This window comes from Suncus etruscus, chromosome 3 (genome assembly GCF_024139225.1).
Source record: "Suncus etruscus isolate mSunEtr1 chromosome 3, mSunEtr1.pri.cur, whole genome shotgun sequence".
In the NCBI taxonomy this organism is placed as follows: Eukaryota; Metazoa; Chordata; class Mammalia; order Eulipotyphla; family Soricidae; genus Suncus; species Suncus etruscus.
In genome coordinates, this window is record NC_064850.1 from 129,744,759 (window position 1) to 129,771,592 (window position 26,834).

Consider the following 26,834-nt stretch of genomic DNA (forward strand, 5'->3'; position numbering starts at 1 on the left):
CAAAACAGATCTGAGGAATATCTGTTAGAAAATGATATATTGTTTGACAGAAATGGAGAGTCAGAAAGAGAAGTAATATACTTACCAAGTAGTGGGCTATTTCATACCTTGAAATCTCATCCTCTTGCATTCTTAGCCTAAACAATGTGCATGATATAAATATATCATGCTGGGAAAATATAATGCCTGTTACTCCAAAGGCTGGGAAAAATCTCATACATATAGTGTGTCTATGCCAGCCAGGTTACCAAGCAAAACAATTCAAGAAAGATCTTGGGACTGGACAATTAGCATGCCTGGCTGGAGCCTGTAGTCAGTCTTAGTAGTATGCTTCAGGGTAGAGACACCCTGTTTTTCTTTCTTTTTTTTTTTTAGGCCATAGATATTTCCTTTCTAATTTTCATAAAGTTTACTGTGCCTATGGAAAAAATACAAAGCAAAGCAAAACAAAACAACTTGCCATACCCTCCCCCATTTTTCCTTTTTACCTTTTTTTTTTTTTAAAACTTTCCATTTATATATTCTAGATAAAGGAATCTGCTATATAAAGGCCCTAATTGCCAAAGGGAGAGTTGTTTTTTTTTTTTTAAATGTCTGCTAATACAGGAATTTTTTCAAAACAGTCTGTACTTGCAGAGAGGACATTTGAAAAAAATAGCACCTGTAAGAAAAGATGCTTGAAAAAAAACAAAACGAAACAAAAAACCTGTACTCTCAGGCTTTAGAAGAGCCATGTAAAAATCTTGGTTGCCTGTCCATGAGGCATTCGAGAAATAAAGGGATGTAGCAAAATATTAGTTGAGACATACCTTCAGCTGACATTTTAAGATTACTCAGATTTAATATTTACATGGATTCAAATATTCTTTAATAATTATTACTCATTTTTCTTAGAACCTCTTTTTAAAATTACTCATAATTATAAACACACCTTATGAGAAACATTTGTGTAGATTCAAATATTTTATTTAGTCTTACTGAATAATTACTCACCTTCAAATCTAACTTTTCTCTTAACCTACGTGCAGTTATAGTAAAACTTAACATTTCAGTTCCCAGTTCAGTGTGCATAAAACCAAAACAATTCTCAACTGACCTTGCTATTGAGAAACTACTGATAGCAAGAAGCAGCCTCAAAAGTAAAACTATCCTGTGTCAGAAATACGAAGCAAATCAAAACAACTATGAGGTACCATTTCATGCCAGAGATTGGTGCACATCACAAAGAATGAGAGCAAGCAGTGTTGGTGGGTATGTGGAGAGAAAGGAACTCTTATTCACTACTGGTGGGAATGCCGTCTAGTCCAACCTTTATGGAAAGTGATATGGAAATTCTTCAAAAACCTGGAAATTGAGCTCCCATACAATCAAGCTATACCACTCCTAGGAATATACCCTAGGAACACAAAAATACAATACAAAACTCCTTCCTCATACCTATATGCATTGCAGCACTATTTATGATAGCCAGACACTGGAAACAACCAAGATGTCCTTCCATAGATGAATTGCTGAAGAAACTGTGGTACATCTACACAATGGAATATTACGCAGCCATCAGAAGAGTTGAAGTCATGAAATTTTTCTATACATGGATGTACATGGAATCTATTATGCTGAGTGAAGTAGTCAGAAGGAGAGAGATAGATGCAGAATAGTCTCACTCATCAATATATCAATTTTTAAGAAAAATAGACGACATTTTTTGCAATAATTCTCAGACAAAAGAGAGAAGGGCTGGAAGGTTCAGCTCACGACATGAAGCTTACCATAAAGAATAATGAGTTCAGTTAGAAAAATAACTACATTGAGAACTGATATATCAATGTGAATGAGTGAGGGAAGCCGAAAGCCTGTCTAGAGTACAAGCGGGGGTGGGGAGCAGGGAGATTTGGGACATTGGTGATGGGAATGTTGCACTAGTGAAGGGGGGTGTTCTTTACATGACTGAAACTCAATTACAATCATATTTGTAATCAAGGTATTTAAATAAAGATATTAATAAAAATAAATATGCCTTAAACAATTTCTTCTTATGCCCCCCCTTTTTTTGTAAATTAGCCTTATGATCTGTCAAAAAATTGAGTATAAATATTCCACCTTGTGCATTGAATAAATGGAACAGAGCTTGAACTCAATTGACTCCTTTGCCTTCATTTCCCATTAGCCGACCCCAGTACACACCTTTCAAGGTACCCCCAGCAAACTTCTTTGTGTCAAGACCAACCAGTCTGTGACAGACACCCACCTTTTTTTTTTAATAGAACCTTGAAACATGAATCACTTTCTTTTAACCTCATTTTTTCTACATCTTTCTACAAATTGCGAAAAAATGTGGACAGGGCTCAGGGACCAACTGATCTCAGGTGAATTGGATGGAAAAAGAAAAAAAATGGTCAGAACTAAATATCCAAGTCTAAGTCAATGAAAACAGAATCAAGAGACACAAACTACAACAAGCTCAACACAAAATGGACCTGTTACACTGGTAGACCAGGGGACTAAAGGTAGAAATATGGGATGCATGCTGGGAACTCTGCTAGAGGGAGATCAATACTGGTGGTGGAAATGGCTCTAATTCACTGTCATTATATGCCTGAAATACAACTGTGAAAGACTTGTAATTCACAGTGGTCTCAATAAAAAATTAAAAAATCAATTAAAACTTATAGAGACATTTCAGGTTATTTGAAAAGATGCTAAGATAAATTTCTCTAGTTAGTCTAAATTGAACTTATTATTCAAGGATGAACACTTTTGCTGTTAGAAATTTCTCCTTACAGCTCACCTAAATTCTTTGGGTAACAATTACATAGAGTAAATTGTTATTAAATTATCTCCTGTTTTATATATAGGCATGTCAATAATTTTTTTATTCTATAGGTGTTCTCTAAAAAGGTACATTTATAGGGACTCACATCCAATGTGCATTCAGATAAAGGATTGGGGCAGCTCCACACAAGTTGTACAGCAGTTTCCTTTTAAAGTAGCCTTTCTGGGGCCAAAGTGGTAGCACAGTGCTAGGGCGTTTGCCTTGCATGCCGCTGACCCAGGACGGATGCGGGTTTGATCTCGGCATCCCATATGGTCCCCAAGCCAGGACCTTTTGCTGAATGTAGAGCTAGCAGTAACCCCCCCAAGTGCCACCGGGTGTGCCCCCCACAAATACCAAACTAAATAAACAAATAAAAAAGTAGCCTTTCTCATTTCTGCAGTGTTCTGCCCAGTGAGAGGCAAGAGGAGGATTTCTTCAATGAAACAACTGAACATCTTAAGTTATTTTTTTTCTTTTTTTTTTTTTCTTTTGGTTTTTGGGTCACACCCGGCTTTGCTCAGGGGTTACTCCTGGCTGTCTGCTCAGAAATAGCTCCTGGCAGGCACGGGGGACCATATGGGACACCGGGATTCGAACCAACCACCTTTGGTCCTGGATCGGCTGCTTGCAAGGCAAACACCGCTGTGCTATCTCTCCGGGCCCTATTTTCGAAGATAAAGGACATTTAATAGAAAGTTCATCTCTTTATTTTAATTACTTTTGATTTGGGGGTCCATACCTGCTAGTTCTCGAGACTAGTGCTATAATATAGACTCATCTATATAGTATATACCAAGCCTATGCTCAGTTTGTTGAGCTATCTATCCAGCCAGCACATTAGAATATTTGCAATGGCATTAACTTAGATTTTTTTTGAAATCTATATTCAAGATGGCAGCTGGATATGGATATCAGGAATCATGGTAGCAGACAGTAATCTCAGTTTAATAAAGTGGTATAATATTGCAAATCCAAGAAAAAAATACTTGAATAATTTTATTAGAGTCAAAGAGTGGGACCATGTTTTGAGAGATTCCTGTACCTCAAATTTCTCCCATAATTGCCTAAGAATTTGCTATGACATTCAATTCTTTTAGTATTTCTAATACAGTTTACTTAATAGCAGATTCTTAACTAGTATGGCATTTTGTTTGTTGTAGCTCATTAGAAGGCAAGAAGAAAAACTCTGAGAGAGAATGGATTTGTAGTGGGAAAAAATGGCGTAAGAGTAATATTGGTCCTGAGAGGATATGTAGAGGTTAGAGTTCATTGTCCCCAACTATACCTGCTGTTGAAGTTTTCAATAGAGCCTTATATAGCTAAGGACTCTCACTAATATGAAATATCACTGATGAAAACTAACCTTTAACTGATAAATCATTAGGATCTCTTTGAAAAATAGAAAAAGTAAAAGAAAAAGGAAAAGAAAACAATATAAGAAAATGGAGGAGTGCTTTCTCTCCAACCTTTTGGGAAAAGATGGGAGTTGAAAACCTCAAACAAAATGTTGCCCCAATCTCACATGGTTAATTTTAGTTATCTTGGTTCATGGCTATGATTCATCCCTAAAGCTGTGAATTGCTGAGGAGGAAGGAGGGAAAACTGACTTAAATGTCAAAGAAGAAAGAACAAAAATATACTTTTCTTTTTTGGGGAAGCTAGAATTTCAGAATATGGGATATTTTTTCTTATGAGGGACTGAATGTTTCAAACTTAAAGACAAATAATCTTCAGCCAAAACACTATCAAAGAATAAGAAACAATGTTTATTATGAATTGCATCATGTTTGAATTTTTATCTCCATAAAATATTTCCCTTTTTTGTATAGAGCCCCTTAAAACCCATTTAACTAAGTAGCATTATTAAATATATATATATATATTTGGATATGGTAGAATTTTGATATGCAGTATGGAGAAAGGAATGAAACTTAAAGATGGTGAGGAAGGAATGAACAGAAATAAGTAGAACTATGAGACTAGCAAATGGAATAGTAGCATAGAGAAGAAAGACACTTGGATCATGTATTTAATATTGTCTGCTAAAGAATAAATACAATGACAAATTTTCAAGTAGCTCCATTGTAAGAAAAGTTTTTCAAATTACTATAAATCCCTTAACAAACTGGGTACCATTTTAAATTTCAGAGGCTTGGAGGAAAAAAATAGTAATCACTCAGTCCTATAATCACCTTAACGATTGATTTCACTGTCTGTGATATCAACAACAACAATCAATATCTATGTCTCATCACTCAAATTATCATTTAGCTTATGAGACAAATCTTGATAAATTTATGGAACACTTAAGTGAAAGGGACTCTAAATCTTAAGGAATCCCATTGCTAGGTTTACATATAAAAAACCATAACTGAACAGTACGCACCCGGGGACCAACAACAACAACAACAACAACAAAACCTCTAGCCTAGGTTTTGGTCTACGATCTGTTCAACAAACAAGAGCTCCAATCCCAGAGGTCTGACTAAGACAATCTCAACTGAACTGGTCTTCCGGAAACCACAAAAGACTATCCCAGGCTCCATCCTAGGAGCAACATATTGACCAAGACCACAAACTACAGAAGATGGATTAAAGCAACACTGAAGAAACAGAACTGCTAGAACCACAAAGAAAGACTCCATCATAAGCTCCACTCCTTGAGCTGTACAGACACCAAGATCTCTAGATACAGAGGTCCGATTTTACCATTCATGACGAAGCAGAAGTCTTCCATACACCACAAAAGCACCGAGGGAAGAGTAAATGATCATGCAAGGAGTCTATAGTTAATCCCATGACAGTATACTTCAAGGGTGGAGAAACCCTGTATCTCCTAGGTCAAGGAAATTCCCTCTATAATGTCCCCAATAATTAGTGCCTATGCAGGGAGAAAAAAAAAGCACAAAATAATCCTTTTATCCACTTATATACTTATTGATTGATGGATTTTTTTGACTTCTTTATTTTGGTGTAGTTATTGAAGTTGATGTCTCCAATTTTATTTTATTTTATCTTTCTCTTTCTTTTTGCACTCCCGCATTGTTTGATTTCAGGACCGAGACTATTGTGTGGTGCTTGTCTTTATTGCTGTAGTGCTCACTGGATATTTTATTTGATATTTCTTTCAGTATTGTTGTGGTGTTTCAATTATCTTTTTCCTGTGCTCTCTCAAACTGAGGTTGAAAGCCCCTAGAAGGACTCTGCCCATTTTCAGCTTATTTGATTTTTTACCCCATTCTATTACTTTTCTTTCCTTCAAACGAAACCACGTAACTCGAACCATCGAGCTCCGCCTCTCAAATAGAGGGGGAAACAAGGGAGGGTACCAGGGCCAAACAGACATATGATCACTGGTAGTAAGATAGACACAGAGGGGACCACTTACTCTAGCAGCCCTGGGGGTGAGGGTGGGGAGTATGGGTTGTAGGAAGGGAACGGGGGTGGAGGGAGAACAAATTTGGTGATGGTAAATTCCCTGATTCAATGATAATATGTACCTAAAATACTACTGTGAAAGATATGTAAGCCAATATGGTCAAAATAAAAATAAAAAAAGAAAAAATTAATTAATTAATTAAAAAATACCTGATACCTTGCAGATCTTAATGACTTTTTTTTTTAACAAAAGCATGAATGACTTTAACAAAAACATGCCCTTTTCATACATTTGAAAGATGTCAATTAATACCACTGGTATAAATACCTATTAATGTCTCTGGCTGAGAGATTTTAATAAATGTTCTTTAGTCATCTTCATTTTAACCATCTGGTCAAACTGGCTTTATTACAGATCCTGTTCTTTCCAGTTAGAACACATCTAATTTTCTGAGCCTCTGTGAGATGTGTGTAAGTGAAAGACCTGCATCTATTTTCATGTCCATGTCCAACTTTTTGGAGGAACAGTTTTCCTCAATTTACCAGTGACATTGGTATTGTCTATTGCTGCAAATGTTTCAGACTATCCTGTAACAAGTTCTGAGGGAAAATCCCTGTCCTCTATTTGTGGGGGAATATTCTTCAATTTATTTATTTTTATTATGGTAAGAAAACCCAATATCTGTCCTCCTAATGATGTTTAATTAAGGTAGCATAATTAAAACACTATTGAAGTCATTGTTCAGAATGAAGAGCTACAACAGCAATCTCTTCACTAGTGTTTTAAGATTCCACCACCATTATCCCATATACCCTTTCCCCTTTTCCTGAAACTGTTCTAAATCCTCAGTTCTGTTGATTATATATCTCCTTCCTTCCTTCCTCCCTCCCTCCCTCCCTCCCTCCCTCCCTCCCTCCCTCCCTCCTTCCCTTCCTTCCTTCCTTCTTTCCTTCCTTCCTTCCTTCCTTCCTTCCTTCCTTCCTTCCTTCCTTCCTTCCTTCCTTCCTTCCTCCCCTTCCTTCCTTCCTTCCTCCCTTCCTTCCTTCCTCCCTTCCTTCTTTCCTCCCTCCCTCCCTCCCTCCCTCCCTCCCTCCCTCTCCTCCCTCCCTTCCTTCCTTCCTTCCTTCCTTCCTTCCTTCCTTCCTTCCTTCCTTCCTTCCTTCCTTCCTTCCTTCCTTCCTCTCTTCCTTCCTCTCTCCCTCCTTCCTCTCTTCCTCCCTTCCTCCCTCCCTCTCTTCCTCTCTTCCTCCCTCTCTTCCTCCCTTCCTCCCTTCTCCCTCCCTCCCCCTCCCTCCCTTCCTTCCTCCCCCCCATTGAAGATTTTTTATTTTTTAAATTCCACATATTAGAGAGACCATCTGATAGTAAGCGTTATTTTCTGACTCACTTCACAGCATAATACCCTTCAATTCCACCCAATCCACTTCTTTCTAACATAACTAAAATTTTTATTTAAATACATTTCCATAAAAATAGTAATCTGCTTTCCAAAATTTTAGATTAATAGTATAATTTATTTACCTTAGCCTCATGGCATTATTTTTACTGAATTATATTTATAATGTAATACAAATTCATAAGTACTAATAAGTCCTGAAAATATGAAAATCAAAGAAACTTAAAAATATGATAAATCTGTGATAATTTTCATCTTCAAATGATCATCCACATTTTACAATGATCTGATTTACTCAAAAATGTTAAAATGCAAATGAAGTCTTGTTTAAAATAACCAATTTCAAAAGTTTCTTTTGAAAATTTTCTCTTTTACAATAGTATAGATTGAGATAAGAATTACTTAAAATAATATTTTCAAAACAATTTAACCATTTCTTTAAAACCTGTATATTGTATTAAATATGCATTGTATTATATTTAAATGCATTCACATAGTACCCAATTTTAAAGCACATTAACATTCATAATCTTTTCCATGATAATCAATGATATGTTAAGAAAACATTGTTCTGAAGATTTTAGTGGTTAAACCAATGTCTAAGAGTTGGGATACATTACTATTTTTTCAGAAGCCATTCTGGCTTCTTTTCTTGGATATTGAGACTTCAGTTTATGATTTATGCTGCATATACTTGGAGACCCAGATGTTTGAAGGCAGAGAACTAAGTAAGACACTATGTATAAATCAATAGAACAAACTTTGAACCACAATCCTCCATTTATTGAATGCTTTTACCTCTTTTACTTCAGAAGTCACATAATTGATTCTAGGTGACAAAATAAGGAGCTGGACTACCAAAAGTAGAGTGTTGGAAACACTTACTTGAGTGTGGTGAGTTCTGTAAGGGATGGCTGAGTAGCTTTGAGATAGCTTTCTCTTCGCGCAGCAACTTTTGGAGAAGGTTTAGGACTTGTGTCTGAGTCCCCACTGTCTTCATCTCCCATGGCCTTGATATAGCTACCACTCCGCATTCTTCGGCAAGGAATTTCATCATCTTTACCTCTAGGGTTATATCCTGCCCAGTCATCTTGAGGAACCTATTCAGATATAAAACAAATAATTTATTTTTAATAAAATGCTGCATGTTATTTTTATTTAGAGGGGTAAAAGCCTAAATGGGCACTTATATAAAACTTTATATATGAAAGTTTCAATAACAGCATCTGACTATAATTGGATTAAAAATATTTATGTAATAAAATATAGATCTGTCTTTCAATCTTTAAACAGCCTGTATATTAGAAAAATAACTATTGGCTCAGATTCAGTTATACTTCTCAGTTTTCTCTTGTTAAAAACTAATTGAGGGCCCAGAGAGATAGCACAGCGGTGTTTGCCTTGCAAGCAGCCGATCCAGGACCAAAAGTGATTGGTTCGAATCCCGGTGTCCCATATGGTCCCCCGCGCCTGCCAGGAGCTATTTCTGAGCAGACAGCCAGGAGTAACCCCTGAGCACCGCTGGGTGTGGCCCAAAAACCAAAAAAAAAAAAAAAAAAAAAACCAAACAAACAAACAAAAAAACCCCAAACTAATTGAATTCAAGCCGAAGAGATAGCATGGAGATAAGGCATTTGCCTTGCATGCAGGGTTGAACCAGAGTTGCCTTTGTGCATGGCACATGCCTTGCTCTCTATTCTATCTCTGTGGCCCAGAAGACTGTTCTTGACATCAATAAGCTTAAAACAGTGAGAAGGTAAAACATAAATAAGTGTGTGACTAGTTTCAAATCAACATGTTAGCAAGTGTCATAGATAATGTAATACATTAAATATATATGAAAGAGACTATAACCAAGAGTTGTAGTGGTAAAGGAGGAGAAGCACTGAAGAATAGCTTTTGGAAACTGGTCAGATTTTCAAAGAGATATGAAAAAGGTCCAGTTTAATACTACTATCAGCACAACTCTACATTTTCCCCTGCATTTCTCAATAACAAGAAGCTCAGAGAGCTAAGAAATCTGTCATAGGGGCCGGGCGGTGGTGCTAGAGGTAAGGTGCCTGCCTTGCCTGCGCTAGCCTTGGACGGACCGCGGTTCGATCCCCCGGCATCCCATATGGTCCCCCAAGCCAGGAGCGACTTCTGAGCGCATAGCCAGGAGTAACCCCTGAGTGTCACCGGGTGTGGCCCAAAAACCAAAAAAAAAAAAAAAAAAAAGAAATCTGTCATAAAAACATAGGTCATAAAAGAACAGATAACAACTCTAGGGTTAAATACGTTTTTGGTTTAATACTGCAGCTAATATTTTCTTAAACTCAACTTTATAATAGTATATGAATTTTAAAGTCAAAGGTATTTTAAAAATTGTGTATGACGACACACATTATAGGTTTCCAGACACTAGATTTTAGGAATCAGAATAAATGTTCGATGATAAAATGCACTATTCTTGGACCAGAGAGATAGCTCAACCGCCTAGAGTACATGCTTTGCATATACTGGTACTTGACTTCTGTCCCCCTTTTTCCTCAGCACTGAGCCTGGTGTAGCTCTGGAGCCACTGGATGGTCAAAGACTGAACATCAAACAAACCAGAAAGTACTGTTCTTTTTTTTATTTAAGTTATGGATTTATTTACATAAATGTTTTTTAATCTAGAAACATTGATTAAAGAGACATCAGTATTAATAGACCTGAAAATAGTGATTTGGAAGTTCTAATTGTAAAAGCTACCAATTAAGTGAGTTAAATTTCACTATATTGCTTATTTTACTGAGTCAATACTTAAGTTGTGGTTTCTAGGTAAAGATGCTGTTTCAAGTGCTATAAAAATGTCAACTATTTTGGGGCTGGAGAGATAGCACAGTGATAGGACGTTTGACTTGCACGATTCAGGACTAACGGTGTTTCAAATCTCGGCATCCCATATAGTTCCCCTGCCAGGGGGATTTCTGAGTGCAGATTCAGGATTAACCTGAGTGCTGCCGGGTGTGACCCAGAAAAAAAAACAAAAAAAAATTTTTTTTACACAATCTAGGGATGATAGTATTACCATTGCTGTTTTACAAATGAGGAAGATTAACATACAAAAAGTGCTTAATAAAAGTTTAATATGGGAACTCTGCAATACTCATAACACTCATGGAATTTTCAAAAACACAAGGGATAGAACTAGGTTGGCTGCATGCAAGGCAAATTTCCTACCCATTGTGCTATCATTCTGACCTCTCTATATATATATACATATATCTATCTATCTATCTATCTATCTATCTATCTATCTATCTATCTATCTATCTATCTATCTATCTATCTATCTATCTATCTATCTATCTATCTATCTATCTATCTATCTATCTATCTATCTATCTGTCTGTCTGTCTGTCTGTCTGTCTGTCTGTCTGTCTGTCTGTCTGTCTGTCTGTCTGTCTGTCTGTCTATCTATCTATCTATCTATCTATCTATCTATCTATCTATCTATCTATCTATCTATCTATCTATCTATATTCAAATTCCCAACTCCAAAAGGGCACAGTTATAACCAAAAAGCTTCTGAAGCCCATTGTTTAACATTATCAGTCTCCTCTCTGGGGTATGACCTATGGCACCTCTAGAAACAAGCACTTATAGTCTCCAGATAACTTCATAATCTATCATGTCTAATCTATTGGCTGTTTAATAATTGTGGTGGAAATGAAGTAAAAGTATTTGATTTCTGAGCTAAAAAAGCATGAAAGTCACCATGGCAACAAGATATATTTTCAGAAAAAAAACCCTAAATATTGGGAAGAGTTTTGTTTTCCTTCAATTGGCAGGATGACTCACTGCAAAGATATGATCCTGTTTAGAACATTATTGACATGGTAATTACCTTTTATAAATTCAAGTGGAATAGATGAGGATCATAGAGGTTGCATCCAGCATTTATCATTTCTCAGAATTTACATATAGTTAGTAACTATTGCTTGCTAAAATATTTCAGAAGCTAATAATAAACTTCTTAGATGTAGCACTTGTGAAACAATACATGGCAAATTCCTGTTTAGATTTTTTTCCCCGGTTAGTTTACCCAGAAACTTGAGCATACACTGGAAATAGCCTGCAGTTGTTGCTAACAGAAATTTCTGGGAATCATTTGACCTCTGTACATTTCAAATCAATATATTTTAAAGTCCTTTTTAGTTACTAAAATGTTTATGGAAGTGACTTAAGTGGAATTCCATAATTTCTACATTATTTATGAAATTAAAGAAATCTTAAAAAAGATTATAATATTTTAGTAAAAATATAAAATAATAATAATGTAATAAATAATAATAATAATAATATAGGTAGAGCTAGAAAATTATGCAGTGAGTAGGGAAATTTTCCTACATGCGTTTGACCTGTGTTCAAACCCTGGCATCTCTTACATTCCCTCAAACTCCAATAGGAGTAATTTCTGAGTGCAGAGTCAGGAATACAGTTGCATATGGCCCCATGCCTCCTGCCCCATAATAATATTGGACTCAGATGTGAAAACATGTAAAGAAACAGGAAGTAAAGATCTTGAAGAATAAAAATATGTGTTGCATTTGAAGGGCAAGAACATTTTTATAATTGACCCAAGGTCTTCATTTTCATTCCCTTTAATTCTAAAACACAGAAATAACAGGAACAAAGTGTTTTTTAAAGAAAGGAGTCCAGATCATGAAATGTTACTGCTTTTGTTTTGGAAAACAGAATAATATGGCTGCAGTTACCATTGTGCTTCAGCTAAAGATTGTTCTTTCTATGCCTGCTGAACAGAAAAAGTTCTAAGAAAATTCAAAGAAAAATTAATCTTTCAGTTATCTGTAAAATCATAGTATATACTGGTCCTAGTAGTTTAAAGGGATGGAATATTTATTTATTTTATTTATTTTTTAAGGGATGGAATTTTTAATAAAAAAGGGAAACTGAAAGGGTAGTGTGAGTCCAGAGAATTGTGGTGGAGGGTGGTTGATAATTTGATACGTAGGGTGATCATTCAGAATCGAAGAGGTATACAGGTATATAATCTATGCTTCTATTTTTTTGAATTAAAGATAATTTTTATTTATATTTTTAATAAATACTTTCTTTAAGCTACATGGTTACAAACATGTTCGTAATTGGGGTTCAGACATAAAATGCATGCCTTCCTTCACAGTGCAACTTTCCTGCCACCATTGTCCCCCCATTTCCTTTCCTCCCGCAACCCCTGCCTGTTTTTGAGATTATTATTTCTCTCTCTAACATTGTCATGGTAGTTGTTAGTGTAGTTATTTCTCTAACTGCACTTATCACTTTTTGTAAAAGCATGTTATCATGAGCTGGTCCTTTCTGCCCTCATCTCTATTGTCTTTGGGTGTTATTATTGTACTGTCTTTTATTTCTTTATACCCATATATAAGTGAGACTATAATGTGCTTATCTCTTCCCCTTTAACTTATTTCACTCAATATAACAGACTCCAAATCCATCCATGTATAAGCAAATTTCATGACTTCATTTTTTAAAATGATTTTTATTGTGACCAATGTGAATTACAAGTCTTTCACAGTAATATTTGTGGTACATTGTGGCATTGAATCAGGGGTATTCTCACCACCAGTGTGTCCTTCCTCCATTCCAGTTCCCAGCATCCCCCTTTTTTGCCCCCCTCCCCCCAGACTGCTAGGATACCTGGTCCCTCTGTGTAAAGCTTGTTGAAGATTGGCTATTGATTCTGTTGTTGTTGACTTCCGGTTTGATATTTAAGTCTGATCCTTTTTTATTTCTACACAATGTTCATACAACTGGTTCTGGTACCTCCATTTCCCCCCCTCAATTTATGAGGCAGAACAAAATGATTCAAGTTATGTGGTTCTGTTTGAAAAAAAAGAAAAGAAGTAAAAGGAAAACAAAGAAAAAAACAATAAACAAACAAACAAACAGAAAACCTGAAGGGAGTCCGTCTAGAGGTTATAAATATCAATTTAAAAAGAAGAAAGGGAAAAGGAAGAAAAACATAATAAAAAGAGAACAAAAAACAAAAAAATACAAAAACGGAAAACCTATAACAAAAGTAAACAAAACAAAACAAACAAAAATCAAACAAAAGACCAAAACCAGCAACTATAAAAAAGCACCACAGCAACAAATACAATAACCAAACAATAGTCACAAGAACAAAAGAAAAAAAAAAGAAAATAAAAAAAGGAAGGAGGGCTGGTGTGGCAAGGTTCTTTTGTTTTTGTTTTTATTTTGCATAGGCACAGTAAATATTGGAGAAATTAGAAAGGGAATTCCCTTGGCCTAAAAGATACAAGGTTTCTCCACCCTTGAAACATACTTTCATGGGAATAACTACAGGCTCCATACACGCTCCTTTTCACACCCAAGGGCTTTTTATAGTGCCAGGAAACTTTCCCCTCAGTTCTATCTGTAGATGTTAGAATCAGGCCTCTAACTTGAGATCTTGGTATTTGCATAAGTTTTAGGATGAAGTCTAGGATAGCGTCTTTCTTTATGGTTCTAGCAGTCTGTTTCATCACTGTTGTTGTAATCAGTCTTCTGTAACTGCTGGTCTTGGTTTTTGCAGAGATCCTAGGCTGAAGCCTAGGGTAGTCTTTCATTATGTTTCTGGAAGATCTGCTCTGTCGCAGTTGTCAAAGTCAGATCTCTGGAATTAGAGATCTTGATTATTGTACAAATCCTAGTCCAAAGCCTAGGGTAGGGTCTTTTTTTTGGTTCCAGGATCATGCCTTCATTTTTTTTTCTAATAGCCACATAGTATTTCATTGTATAGATGTACCACTGTTTCTTTAACCACTCATTTGTTGTTGGACATCTTGGTTATTTCCAGATTCTGGTTATTGTAAATAGTGCTGCTATGAACATAGGAGTATTGTGCTTTTGTGGTACTAGGGTATATATATCCCTAGGAGCCATATTATTGGATCATATGGGAGCTCAATGGCCAGTTTTTTAAGAAATCTCTACATAGTTTTCCAAAAAGGCTGGGCTAAATAGCATTCCCACCTATAGTGAATGAGAGTTCCTTTCTCCCCACATCTATGCCACCAGTGTTTGTTCTTGTCCTTTGTCTTCTGTCATCTGTGTCAATATCTCTTGCTTGAGATATCTCATTGTTGTTTTGATTTGTATCTTCCTGATGATTAGTTATTGGAGCATTTTTAATATTTCTTTTGGCCATTTGTATTTCTTCTTTGAGGAAAGGTCCATTCATTTTGTCTCCCCATTTTTTTAATGGGGTTAGATTTTTTTCTTATTAAGTTTAGGCAGTAACTTGTATATCTTAGATATTAGTTCCTTATCTGATTGTTTCTGTATGAATAGTTTCTCCTATTCCATGGGTGACCCTTGTGCCTGAGTCATAGTTTCCTTTGAGGTGTAGAAGCTTCTCAGTTTAATGTAATTTTATTTGTCTATCTCTTCTTCCATTTATTTGGGCAGTGGTGTTTCCTCATTAAGATGTCTTTAGTTACAATGTCATGGAGTGTTTTACCTATGTTTTCATCTATATACCTTCTAGTTTCAGATCAGATATCAAGGTCTTTAATCTATTTTGATTTGATCTTTGTGCATGATGTTAGATGGAGGTCTGAGTTTGCTTTTCTGCATGTGGTTGAACAATTGTTCCAATATCACTTGTTGAAGTGGCTTTTCTTGCTTCATTATGCGTTTCTAGCCCCTTTATCAAAGATTAATTGACTATGTCTGATGGACTTTCTCTGAATATTTATGTTTTTTCCATGGATCTGAGAGTCCATCTTTACCCCAGTACCATGCTGTTTTAATGATTATTGCTTTGTAATACAACTTAAATTTGGGGAAAGTGATGCCTCTCATCTTCTTTCTCCTGAGAGTTGCTTTAGCTATTCTTGGGCGTTTATTGTTCCTGATGAATTTCAGGAGTGCTTTATCCACTTCTTTGAAGAATGTCATGGATATCCTTATAGGAATTAAATTGTCTGTACAATGCTTTGGGGAGTATTGACATTTTAATGATGTTAGTTCTCCCAATTCATGTGTAGGGTATATGTCTCCATTTCCTTGTATCCCCTTATATTTCTTGAAGCAGTCTTTTGTAGTTTTCTTTATATAGGTCCTTTACTTCTTTAGTTAAGTCCAAGGTATTGACTTTCAGTGGTGCTATTGTGAATGGGATTTTTTTTAAATTAATGAAAACCTTTTTTTAAATTTTTAATTTTTAATTTTAATTTTTATTTTATTTTATTTTTTTTGGTTTTTGGGCCACACCCGGTAACGCTCAGGGGTTACTCCTGGCTATGTGCTCAGAAGTTGCTCCTGGCTTGGGGGACCATATGGGACACCGGGGGATCGAACCGCAGTCTGTCCAAGGCTAGCACAGGCAAGGCAGGCACCTTACCTTTAGCGCCACTGCCCGGCCCCTAATTTTTATTTTTTTAATAAAATTTTTATTTAAGTACCACGATTACAAGCATGATTGTAGTTGGGTTTTGGTCATAAACAGAATACTCCCCCATTCACCAGTGCAACATTCCCACCACCAATGCCCACTCTCCTCTCCCACCCCTGCCTGTATTCAAGACAAGCATTGTACTTCTCTCATTCTTTAATATTGTCATGCTAGTTGTTAGTGTAGTTATTTCCCTAACAGCATTTACCACTTTTTGTGGTGATCTTCAAATTATGAGCCAGTCCTTCCGGCCCTTCCAGCCCTTAACTCTATTGTCTTTGGGCCTTATTACAATAATGTCTTTTATTTTTCTTAAAACCCATAGATGAGTGAGACTGTTCTGTGTCTGTCTCCCTCTGACTTATTTCACTCAACATAATAGATTCTATGTACATCCACATATTTGTTTTTTTAATGTTTATTTCTTCTCTATCATTATTTGTGTATAAGAAGGCCATTGATTTTTGTGCATTATTTTGTAGCTTGCCACTTTGTTAAACGAATCTATTGTTTCTAGGAGCTTTTTTGTAGAGACTTTAGGATTGTCTGATTATAGTATCATGTCATCTGCAAACAGTGAGAGCTTGACTTTTCTCCCTAACTGGATTCCCTTGACATATTTATTCTTGTCTAATTACTGTTACAAGTACTTCCATTACTATATTGAATATGAGTGGGGAGGGGGGCAGCCTGTCTTAAGGAAAGGCTTTCAGTTTTTTTCCATTGACATACTTCTAGTTAAAAAAAAATAGAAAAAATAGTGAAACTTGAGCAAATAGAAAGATAGCTTGGGCACTTCTCCAGTTGTATTGCTTTATATTTTTTATAGGTTGAGGGGATTATTAGACCTAAAATGTAAAATATATAATAAAAATTCAAAATAATAAAAGTTAGGTTTAATAAAATTATAACTTAGAGGAAAATAGTATAATAATTTACATAAGTTATATGTTTAAACACTGAAGCTCCAATAAAAGGCTCTATTTTTGATTTTCATTTTTTAAATTTTTTTTTATTTTTTTATTTTTGGGTTTCTGGGTCACATCCAGCAGCGCTCAGGGGTTACTCCTGGCTCTACGCTCAGAAATTGCCCCTGGCAGGCTCAGTGGACCATATGGGATACTGGGATTCGAACCACCATCCTTCTGCATCAAAGGCAAATGCCTTACCTCCATGCTATCTCTCTGGCCCCAAAGGCTCTATTTTTGAAGGGCCAGAGTGACAGTACAATAAGTAGAACACTTGTTTTGCACATTGCTGACTCAGATACTCATGCAGTCCCTTGAGCACCACCAGAAGAAATCCCTGAGCACAGTTCCAGGAGTAAGAAATCAGCACTGCTGGGTATGAACCCAAAACTACATTAAACATAAAGATTAGTGTGCACATTTTTTAGTGTGTACTTTTTCAGGTATAAGTCTATAACTTAAATCACATATTGTCATTTTGAAGTTTAGAAAAGTTACCTCTGACTAAAGAATGGCCATACCTAGTGTGATAATCCTCTAATTGCAGTATGAATACATGTTTGCTCTGTTCAAATACTATAATAAGTACCAAAAGATGGACCATTGATAGCTATTTTCTTCATTGCAGAATAGGAGAAAATTCATGAAATTCTAATGAAATACTTGTATTTTCTGTTGCCCTTTGTCTCTTTTCTTGTTGCCTTCAGCTCTTCAAGTACTTTTTGTTTCCTTTCTTACTTTCACATCATGGTATGGGTATCAGAAATATACAACATAAAACAATATTAACACTAAAAGGAAAAAATAGATAACCGTCAAGGTCATGTATGAATATACAAGATAATTTCAAGAACTTTTTGTTTGCCTTTTTTAGAGATATACCTGACAGTGTTTGCTCAGGGATTACATGCTCAGGGATGACTTATGATGATCTTGGGGTATCATCTGTGTTGCTGGGGTTAAACCCAGGATTGCTCCATGGAAGGCAAGTGCCCTATTTGCTCTGTCCCAAATTCAGAAAATTTAAATGCCATTAGAAAAATAGGGGTGCTGTAACACATATCCTTGTTGGAGGGGGATTTGTCTAACTGGCTCCTCAGAGAAGCCACCAGAAGGGATGAACCAATGCAAATTTTAAAGTAAGTGGGACTGGAGTGATACCCCTACAGTGGGTAGCACATTTGCCCCACATGCAACTGACCCAGGTTCAATTCCCAGTGTCAGGAGCACTGACAGGAGCACCCCCTGTATACTGCCAGGTCTGACTTACCCCACATAATTCTGAATAAGAATAAGTTTATAATAATGAAAACCTAAGAACAAACATGCTTGGGAAACCAGAGATCTCTGAGCAAGAGGAAAATTAGTGTCAAGCATCTAGAGGCCAGGGACAGATCACATAGGATCTTGCAAAATCCAACCCTAGCCAGTATTCAAGATTGGATGAGCACTCCCAAAGTATCCTTTTATTGTGCCAGTCTAAATGATTTCCTTATAGAGTAAGTATCATTGATTAAAAAAAAAGAGAGAAAATTATAGCTTCTGAACTAAATGCAGCTTGCCATTCATATCTGTAAAATAATATTATTGATACTGGTCCATCTATTATGTTTTGACTATGTATCATTTTGAATGTTAAGGAATGATATTATAGTTGTAATCAAATCTCTGTATGGCCCAAAAAATTGGTCTAAAGCTGGAATGAGTTACAGGGGGTTTTAAATAATTTTTTGACTTGTCACCCTTATAGATGCTTCAAGTTATAGTAATAATATTATTATGAACATGTCACTCTTAGATTTGGGGGATGTGTAACATTTCTGTGTAACCTTAACACCTCCACCTCAAAACAGGGTTGAAGAGATAATATAGGAGCTAAGACATATAAACTTTGCATATAACTATAGAGATCATAATCCCGATTCAAATCCTTGACACTACACATGGCCTCCTGAGCACACAGCCCAGGAGTCAATTCTAAGCAAAGAGCCAAGAATTTAGCTCCTAAGCACCACTGGATGTTGCCCCAACCCTCAATGAAAGAAAAAGCTATTTCAAAATATCTGTGGCTTGAACCCTTCCTCCTTCTGCCTCTCTAGTTAGCCAGGTCTATAATTATCCATGGAAACCTTATTACAGAAAAAGATTTTCTTTGAGAGGTGATGGCCTGAAGATGAAGCATATGTGAGCCAATCTCTTAGAGGGAATGTTCTCTGGATGAGGAGTTGGATGATGAAGTTTGTCTTAATGAAAATGTGTGAGATTTTGGGAAATCTGAGAGCCACAAAAGGGATGCAAACACTTAGAAAGCTGAAACAACTAAAATGGAGTATAGATCATAAAATAATTCAGGGTAGGCCAGAGAAATCCAGGGAGCAATTCAGTTCTAGTTCATCAGAGATGCTGGGAGAAAAAGAAGACTCAGGACATTGATTACTTTGAAACAAAGAAACATGGAAAGCTATGACTAAAACGGTGGCTATTATTAATATGTGTATATTTGCAAAGCTACTTTTCAGCAGCTGTTTCTGCAAATTTAGGGGATACAGTGAAAGTATCTAGGTAAATGAGGGTGTGGCTACAGGCAATGGGTACAAACTAGTATTTTTTTAAGCTTGTTAAGGAAGGGTAAATAGGAGAAAGAAAAAACACAAAAGAACTGGGGATTGATATTTATGAAACAATCTGATTTTTTATAGAATAATCTCCAATGGCTGGAAATAATACCTAGGTTATTATACTATTTTAATATTTCCAGCAGTCCTTTGAACTAAGCATAAACATGTCCTTTCTGCTGCAGAACTGAAGCTCAAAAAGCACAAATGACTTGCTGAAAGTCATAATAATGAGTGGGAGTCTACATTTGATGTATTTTATATCATCCTGCTCCTGATGAATGTATATGATTGAGTGAATGAATAGGTAAATTTAAGAAAGGAAGCAACACTCCCACTCCAACTGCATTTTTTAAAATGAAACGTGCCTATTGAAATAGACATAAATATTATCTTGGCACTAATTCGATTGCTTTGATAGAGGGTCTGAAATAAAACATAGATAAATAATTATGCAGTAACATTGTGCTTGCCAATTGTTCTGCAGGTCTCTTACAAATTATTCTCAGTAACTGTGCAAACAGAATTACTCTAGGAGGAATAAGAAATCTTACATGATAGCTACATCTTTCAAAGGGGGCCTTATTAGTCTTCAAACACCCTAGCTTTTGTTTTATTTTGGTTTTAACAATTTTTAAAAAGGCTTCTCCCTGGATTTAGATAGGTAGGATTTTGCTCCTACCTACAGCCTTTCACAGCATGGCTTTATGTATTGTCCTTCTAAGTATTTTAGTGAGCTCTCAGATTCCCTACTCACTCGGCTCCTTTGCATCTTCTTTGCAGCTGGGAGAATTGCTTTTCTGCTCCACACAGCTTTCAACGTGACAAATGCAACTTGGCATAAATGTCCCTGTAGCCTTTTTAGCTTGCTCTTCTCATAGCCAAAGCAGAAAAAAAGAGCAAGAATAGGAAAATTACAATTATGCGATGTGTAGATCCCAAGGCCTGATTGTTTTCCAATCAGCTTCCCTTGGCACCCATTCTTTCTAACTCCCTATCAAGCCTGAAATTGATGTAAACTTAATTTACTTCCATTTGCTTAAATATTACCTTTAAAGTACCTTTAAAGTACAAGAGTATACCTACCTCTTTTAAAATGGGATTTATACCCTTTGTCACATCTTCCTGCAAGTAACATTTTTAAATGCTCTTGAGGATAACTTGTAAACAATATTTGATAATGGTGATTTTACTCACCATGATCCTATAAAATTTTTCTGACTCATGAACAACTATAGGTATCTGCAGGATTCTAAGTACCATATTAGGACCAAGTAAATACACCTAATCACCAAGTAAATACACCAAAGTCAGTCTCATAGAGGTTTATAAGTTTTAAGCATATCCTAGTAAATCTGTGGGATGGATGAAGGAAAAGTAAAATATATCTTAAAAGCAAATTGAGTTGAGTTGCATATTAAATTTTAGTGTCTTTGAATTACCTACTGAGTTAGTTAGTTTGTGCTTAAAAATCCTCTTCCCTGGTAGTAAAACTGTTTCTTAGGAAATAGATGTTATATGTGTATGTATTGTGTAGAGTCTACTGAGAAATGGCATTTCTGCAGAAATGCAGAGGGGCAAGGCCTAAGACCCTCACAAAGGTGGAGTAATCCTGAGTTGAAGGTAGAAAATGTTACAGAGCTGATGTAGAACATCACATGGTAAACCAGCTGGTCAAAAGATGCTCTGGAACACTACATCAAGTAATAGCTTCTAAGACTTACAAGACGACAATTTTATCTTCAGCACCACATATAATCCCTTGAACAGAGAGCCAAAATTAGTCCCCAAGTGCCAACAAATATGGCCTCAATTTCCTCCTACCTAATACCCTGAATCCCCAAAAAGAGAAAAAGTATCTAAGATACTACACTTTTGTATAATTTGGGATTAGGGAAGGAAAATGCCTTTTATTTATTGTCTACTTTGCAGTTTGTAGTGCTTTTACATTTGGTTCTTGTAGTCACATGCTAGTGATTCTATTTTGGGTAAACATTTCTGTTTCCAGGTGTCTCTGGAGTAGCACAGGATTGGCTCAGCCAATAAGCACATTTTCCAGATCTATAGCCCTGTCCTTGACTGAGCATGTGATCTAAGTTTGCTCACACAGCAAAGTATTTCTGGACCTTGCTTGAAAGGCTGAACCAAAGGTATTTCTTGCCTCATTCAATACAGCAACAGGGGAGCACTAACCTTAGAGATGCTGGTAGCCACTTTCTGGTCTTCAATACACAAACAATATCTCCCACATTTTTATTAATCGCTTTGCAAAGATGAGAAAGTTGAGATAATTCTACTAAATGACTTGGCTGAATTTTGCATCTAGTAAGCCATAGTCAGAATTAAAAGGCAGGAATATTTTATTCAAATTTCTTTATGTTTTTCATATTACTCTGAATTTTTACATCTAGTTAACATTAATTTTCCATTAAACATAAAGTCAAGCATTAACTTTCTGGGTAACATAATGCTAAGCATTTTGAAAACTGTCACAAGTATTGCATACTAGATGCTTGAAAGAATCAAATACTTTAAAAATATGTTCTCAGAACATCTATCATTCAGGACTTAGAGTTAGATACAAATTTTATTGAAATATATGAGCACAAATATCTTAAATACTGAAAGATAAAAATTACAGAAATTTGGGTCTATGGCAAAGAAATTATGTTTATCTACACTGACTACATAAACTAATTTGGAGCTCAAACTAATTCTGAACTCTTAGAATTTTTTAAACTCAGCTGTTTGTTTCTGACATACTTTTAGGGGATACTGAAGGTATATCTGTTGATTTAGCAATTTTTAGCAGAATCATTGTGTTTTTGCCATTATTGTACTCATAGACCAAGGTTGGGTCCATGACACCACAGATGGTCTCCCAAGCACATCCAAGACTGATCCTTTAGTATTGAGCCAAGAGTGAGCACAGTGGGTGTGGCACAACCCCTCCCCATGAAAATACTGCTTTCAAATGGTTAACAAAGAATCGTTTCTTTTTTGAATCATATTCACAATTATCATTTCAGAAAGTTTTCTTTGGGATCTATCCATTAGATCCATATTTCAACCCTCTTCCTCCAGGTAATATGCTATCTAGAACTAAGAGAAATGGTCATAAAACCTTGGGAACAGATGTGTGTGATATGTTCCAGATCTATCTGATGGGTCTCCAAACGAACACCAGCAGTTTTGAGAGAGCATGTCTCCATTCAAGTAGTCATTGTGGTATTTGAGATAAAATTTCTTAGATCACTATTTATTATGGCATTATCATACTTGTTAAATGGATTAAAGTGGGCTTTTTGTTGTTATTTAAAAATGCTTTAAAAGCAGTGATTTACTGAGACAGGAAGATGTAAGGTTGACACAAATATAGGGTCACATATTAGAAATTCAGTTCGGGACATGCTGAATTAGAAATACTCATGTATAGAGAGTGGTTGAATAGGAATCTAGATGAAATGGATATGTAATTAGATAGTTCAGGGAATCGGGGCTAGAAAATGAACTGTGGATATTTACATTGTATTCAGGGAATGTATAAAGTAATAACATATATCAGAAATGAATGGTGATTTATTATTAAATAAATAATATATGTCAGAAATAAATGGTCCAAGAAAGAGCTATTTTACTCAGCATTAATCCCACAGCTGGGGGTTTAAGAAAGAAGGCTCAGAGAGGCAGAAGCCAAGTGCAAGAAACAAGAAAGGTGGTATTTTTTGTTAGTTTGTTTTTTGAAAAGCCAGAGGAATAGTAAAATGACAGCGATTTCTCCCTTGTCTTGTCCTAATCCTACCAGGGCACTAAGTCAGCAATGCTAGTCTTAAGGTGCAATATACAAATTGTTCTGCTGCCCTCTAATGAGTTTCATCTTCTCAGTGAGATGCATACTTATTGAAGATAAGGATTTTGTTTTCTTTTTTAATCACTCAAGTGCTAGCTTTTAAATGTTTCTTATTATTCAGTAGAAGACATATAACTTACTGTACAATAAAAAGGCTTAGCTCTTTGCTCTGTCATCTTTTCTATTCTTTCTACTGTGTTCTATTTAGTGGAAATTAATGTCGTTCATGACCCACTGAACTGATTTTACTAACCACTAATTGGTTATGACTACTGGTTTGAAAAACATTGCTTTAGAGCATGCAGGTTGGAGCACAGACATATTCATTATTAATGAGAGTATAGTTATTCATCTTCATTTTCCCCAAAGGAAAGAAAATGCTCTCAATATTAAGTAAATGCTTAATATATGCTGCTTGAATAAATAATTCTGAAACCAAAAGTAATATTTCTTGAGTCAAATACAGTAGCTCTTTGTTTTTATTGATTGTACTTATAGAGATTATTTCTCAACATTTCTCTATCTTCAGAATGACAGACAACAGATCTTTTTTGAATAGACCACTGTGTAGCTTAGAATCAGAGAACACATTGACCAGGGTTGGAGATATCAGTTTAGAGAGAACAAGTTTAATATTTGGGTTAGTATAACTGTGCAAATCAAGACAGACTGATTGTTGAATATATGTTTGCATTATTAACCTCTCAATTAGAACATTATGAAAAACCAAAGTAAGCTAAACTAACATACTAACTTGCTCATCAAATATACTATTTTTCAAAGGCTTTTCTTTTCTAAAGATGAAAACTCAAACAGGGCTGAAGAGATAATATAGCAGGCAGAGTAGTTGCCTAATACCTGGCCAACCTGGGTTCAATCTCTTGCATGCTATAAGGACCCCTGAGCCCTATTACGAGTGACTCCTGAGCACAGAACCAGCGGTTATTCCTAAACATAGCTGGGTGTGTCCCTTCTAAAGGAAAGGATTATATTCACCATAGAGCATTTTTCCATAGTTAATATAAAATTTAATATCAGTATAAAATATCTATTATTTATGTATAGGAAATTAACTTAAATAGCTATAAACCAAAATAGATGGAGCTGGGATAAATATCATTGGTAATAACTGGGGGTGGGTAGGGAGAATTTTTCAGAGGTATTTGTACAAAGAATAATGGGTCAGTCAAGTTTCTCAGAGTAGAACAAAGCAGATTCATTTCATGATTTGCATGATGGTGATAGATGGCAAGTCTATCCATAGGATAGTCTATCCGTAGACTACGCAGGATACCACAGGATAGTCTTGCTATAGAATGTCTTCTGCCCAGAAAACTTCAGCTTTGCTATTGGGCCTTTCAAGTAAAGGTAGAGACTCTCACATATTGTTGAGGGCTATTTTTTATTAATAATAAGATGGTTGAAGACATTAAGCACATTTAATAAAAATTTTATAGACACCTAGATTAAATGAAAAAATTCTATGAAAAAATTCTTTTTTAAAATTCTCTTTTTATGGCCCTTTGGGCCATACCCAATGGTGCTCAGGGGTTATTTCTGGCTTTATACTCAGAAATTACTCCTAGCAAGCTCGGGGCCATATGGGATGTCAGGGATAGAACCTGAATCGGCCACATTAAGACAAACACCCTAGCTATTGTGCTATGCAGCCCCAGATTATCCTATTCTTGACTATATTCTCAGTTTCAAGGAGAGAATCAAATTAGATAAAAAGAAAATAAGTAGCTAATAAACCTTTTAATATTTCACCTGCATTATATCTGATTTACAAAGAGTAACTCAGAAATGTGATATTTTTTGTGTTCTTTTGTTTTGGGGTCACATCTTGCATTGCTCAGTCTATTAATGGCTCATTATTCAACTTTTCTTTCCTACAGTACTCAGGAGCTTCCCATGTAAAGTATGCCTCTCAGCCTAATACATGATCTCCCCTGCCCAATATGGGGACTTTTAGCTCTTTATTTTTCTTCACAATTGTCAAGAAAAAATCTGGCATTAATTGTGGCAAGCAGGAGGGGCTTCAGCTGTATATCTAGAGGAAATAATATGTGTGAAGCTGTTTGAGTGCTTGAAGAATAACGTGAAGGAACTGATCACCCTGAACAAGAACTCATTGCTGAAAGGGGAGAAAGTGATATACAATGCACCCTCAATTGACAATAGTACAGACCACAAGACCACAGTGAGATTGAGAGAGAGAGAGAGAGAGAGAGAGAGAGAGAGAGAGAGAGAGAGAGAGAGAGAAAGAGAAGGAGGGAGACAGAGAGAGAGAAAGAGAGAGAGAGAGAAAGAGAAGGAGGGAGACAGAGAGAGAGAAAGAGAAGGAGGGAGACAGAGAGAGAGAGAGAGAGAGAGAGAGAGAGAGAGAGAGAGAGAGAGAGAGAGAGAGAGAGAGAGAGAGGCAAATTGCCTGCCCTAGAGTCAGGTGGAGAAATGGACATTCCACCGAGGACATTGGTGGAGGAAAGGGTATACTAATGAAGGATGGTGAACATAGTATGACTGAAACCCCAAAACGAACAATTTTGTAACCATGATGCTTAAAGCAATTTAAAAAAAAAATAACATGAAGGAGGATTTGGCCAGATAACTACAGAGATTTTAAAGATCACCAGAAACTCCTCTTGAAACTTTGTGGAATTACAATCAAAATTTAGAGGAGGGTCAGCTAAGCAACTCCCATTCCCATCAACCCATTGTTTTAGATCATGGTAGGAACAGGCAAGCAGAATTCATCACACCAAAGATATTCCACAACTCATTTTGTGGATGGCTCATTCTTTCGAATGCTTAGTGAAAGAGGGTGGCAAGATGGGAGAGGGCAGGTTAGATATGTTGTACATGTGTTATCTTCTTCTTTTTTTTTTTTTTAGGTTTTCGGGCCACACCCATTTGACGCTCAGGGGTTACTCCTGGCTATGTGCTCAGAAATCGCCTCTGGCTTGGGGGGACCATATGGGACGCCGGGGGATCGAACCACTGTTCGTCCTATGCTAGCGCTTGCAAGGCAGACACCTTACCTCTAGCGCCACCTTCCCGGCCCCAGTGTCATCTTCTTATATGTTTACACAGTGGACAAAAAAGAAGGGTGACTTTGATCTGTATTAAGGAAGAACCATAGAAAAATCTAGCCTTGGGGATTTATACTTTATGCTAAATCTATGCCATTTTTTATTCAAGGAATCTAAACAAATGAAATACAGTAACAGAACTGAATGTAATGTGAAAATTGGTGTGTATCACAGGGCTTGCATTTTATATCATCAATCTGCTGGAGATTACCAAGATTATTTGTATTACCACTTCCTTTTCAAAAAAATAATTACTCAGCATTCCCTAGAACT

General features: G+C 36.1%; 1 protein-coding gene across 6 annotated transcripts in view; it reads right to left on the reverse strand.

The window, feature by feature from the left end:
• DLGAP1 (DLG associated protein 1) overlaps positions 1–26,834 on the reverse strand; it is an 882,390-nt gene that overhangs the window by 261,643 nt on the left and 593,913 nt on the right. For all 6 annotated transcript variants that reach the window (XM_049770001.1, XM_049770002.1, XM_049770006.1 and 3 more), the window contains one exon: positions 8,476–8,690. In XM_049770001.1, the coding sequence (XP_049625958.1) occupies positions 8,476–8,690 (215 nt within the window). The remainder of the gene's footprint in view (positions 1–8,475; positions 8,691–26,834) is intronic.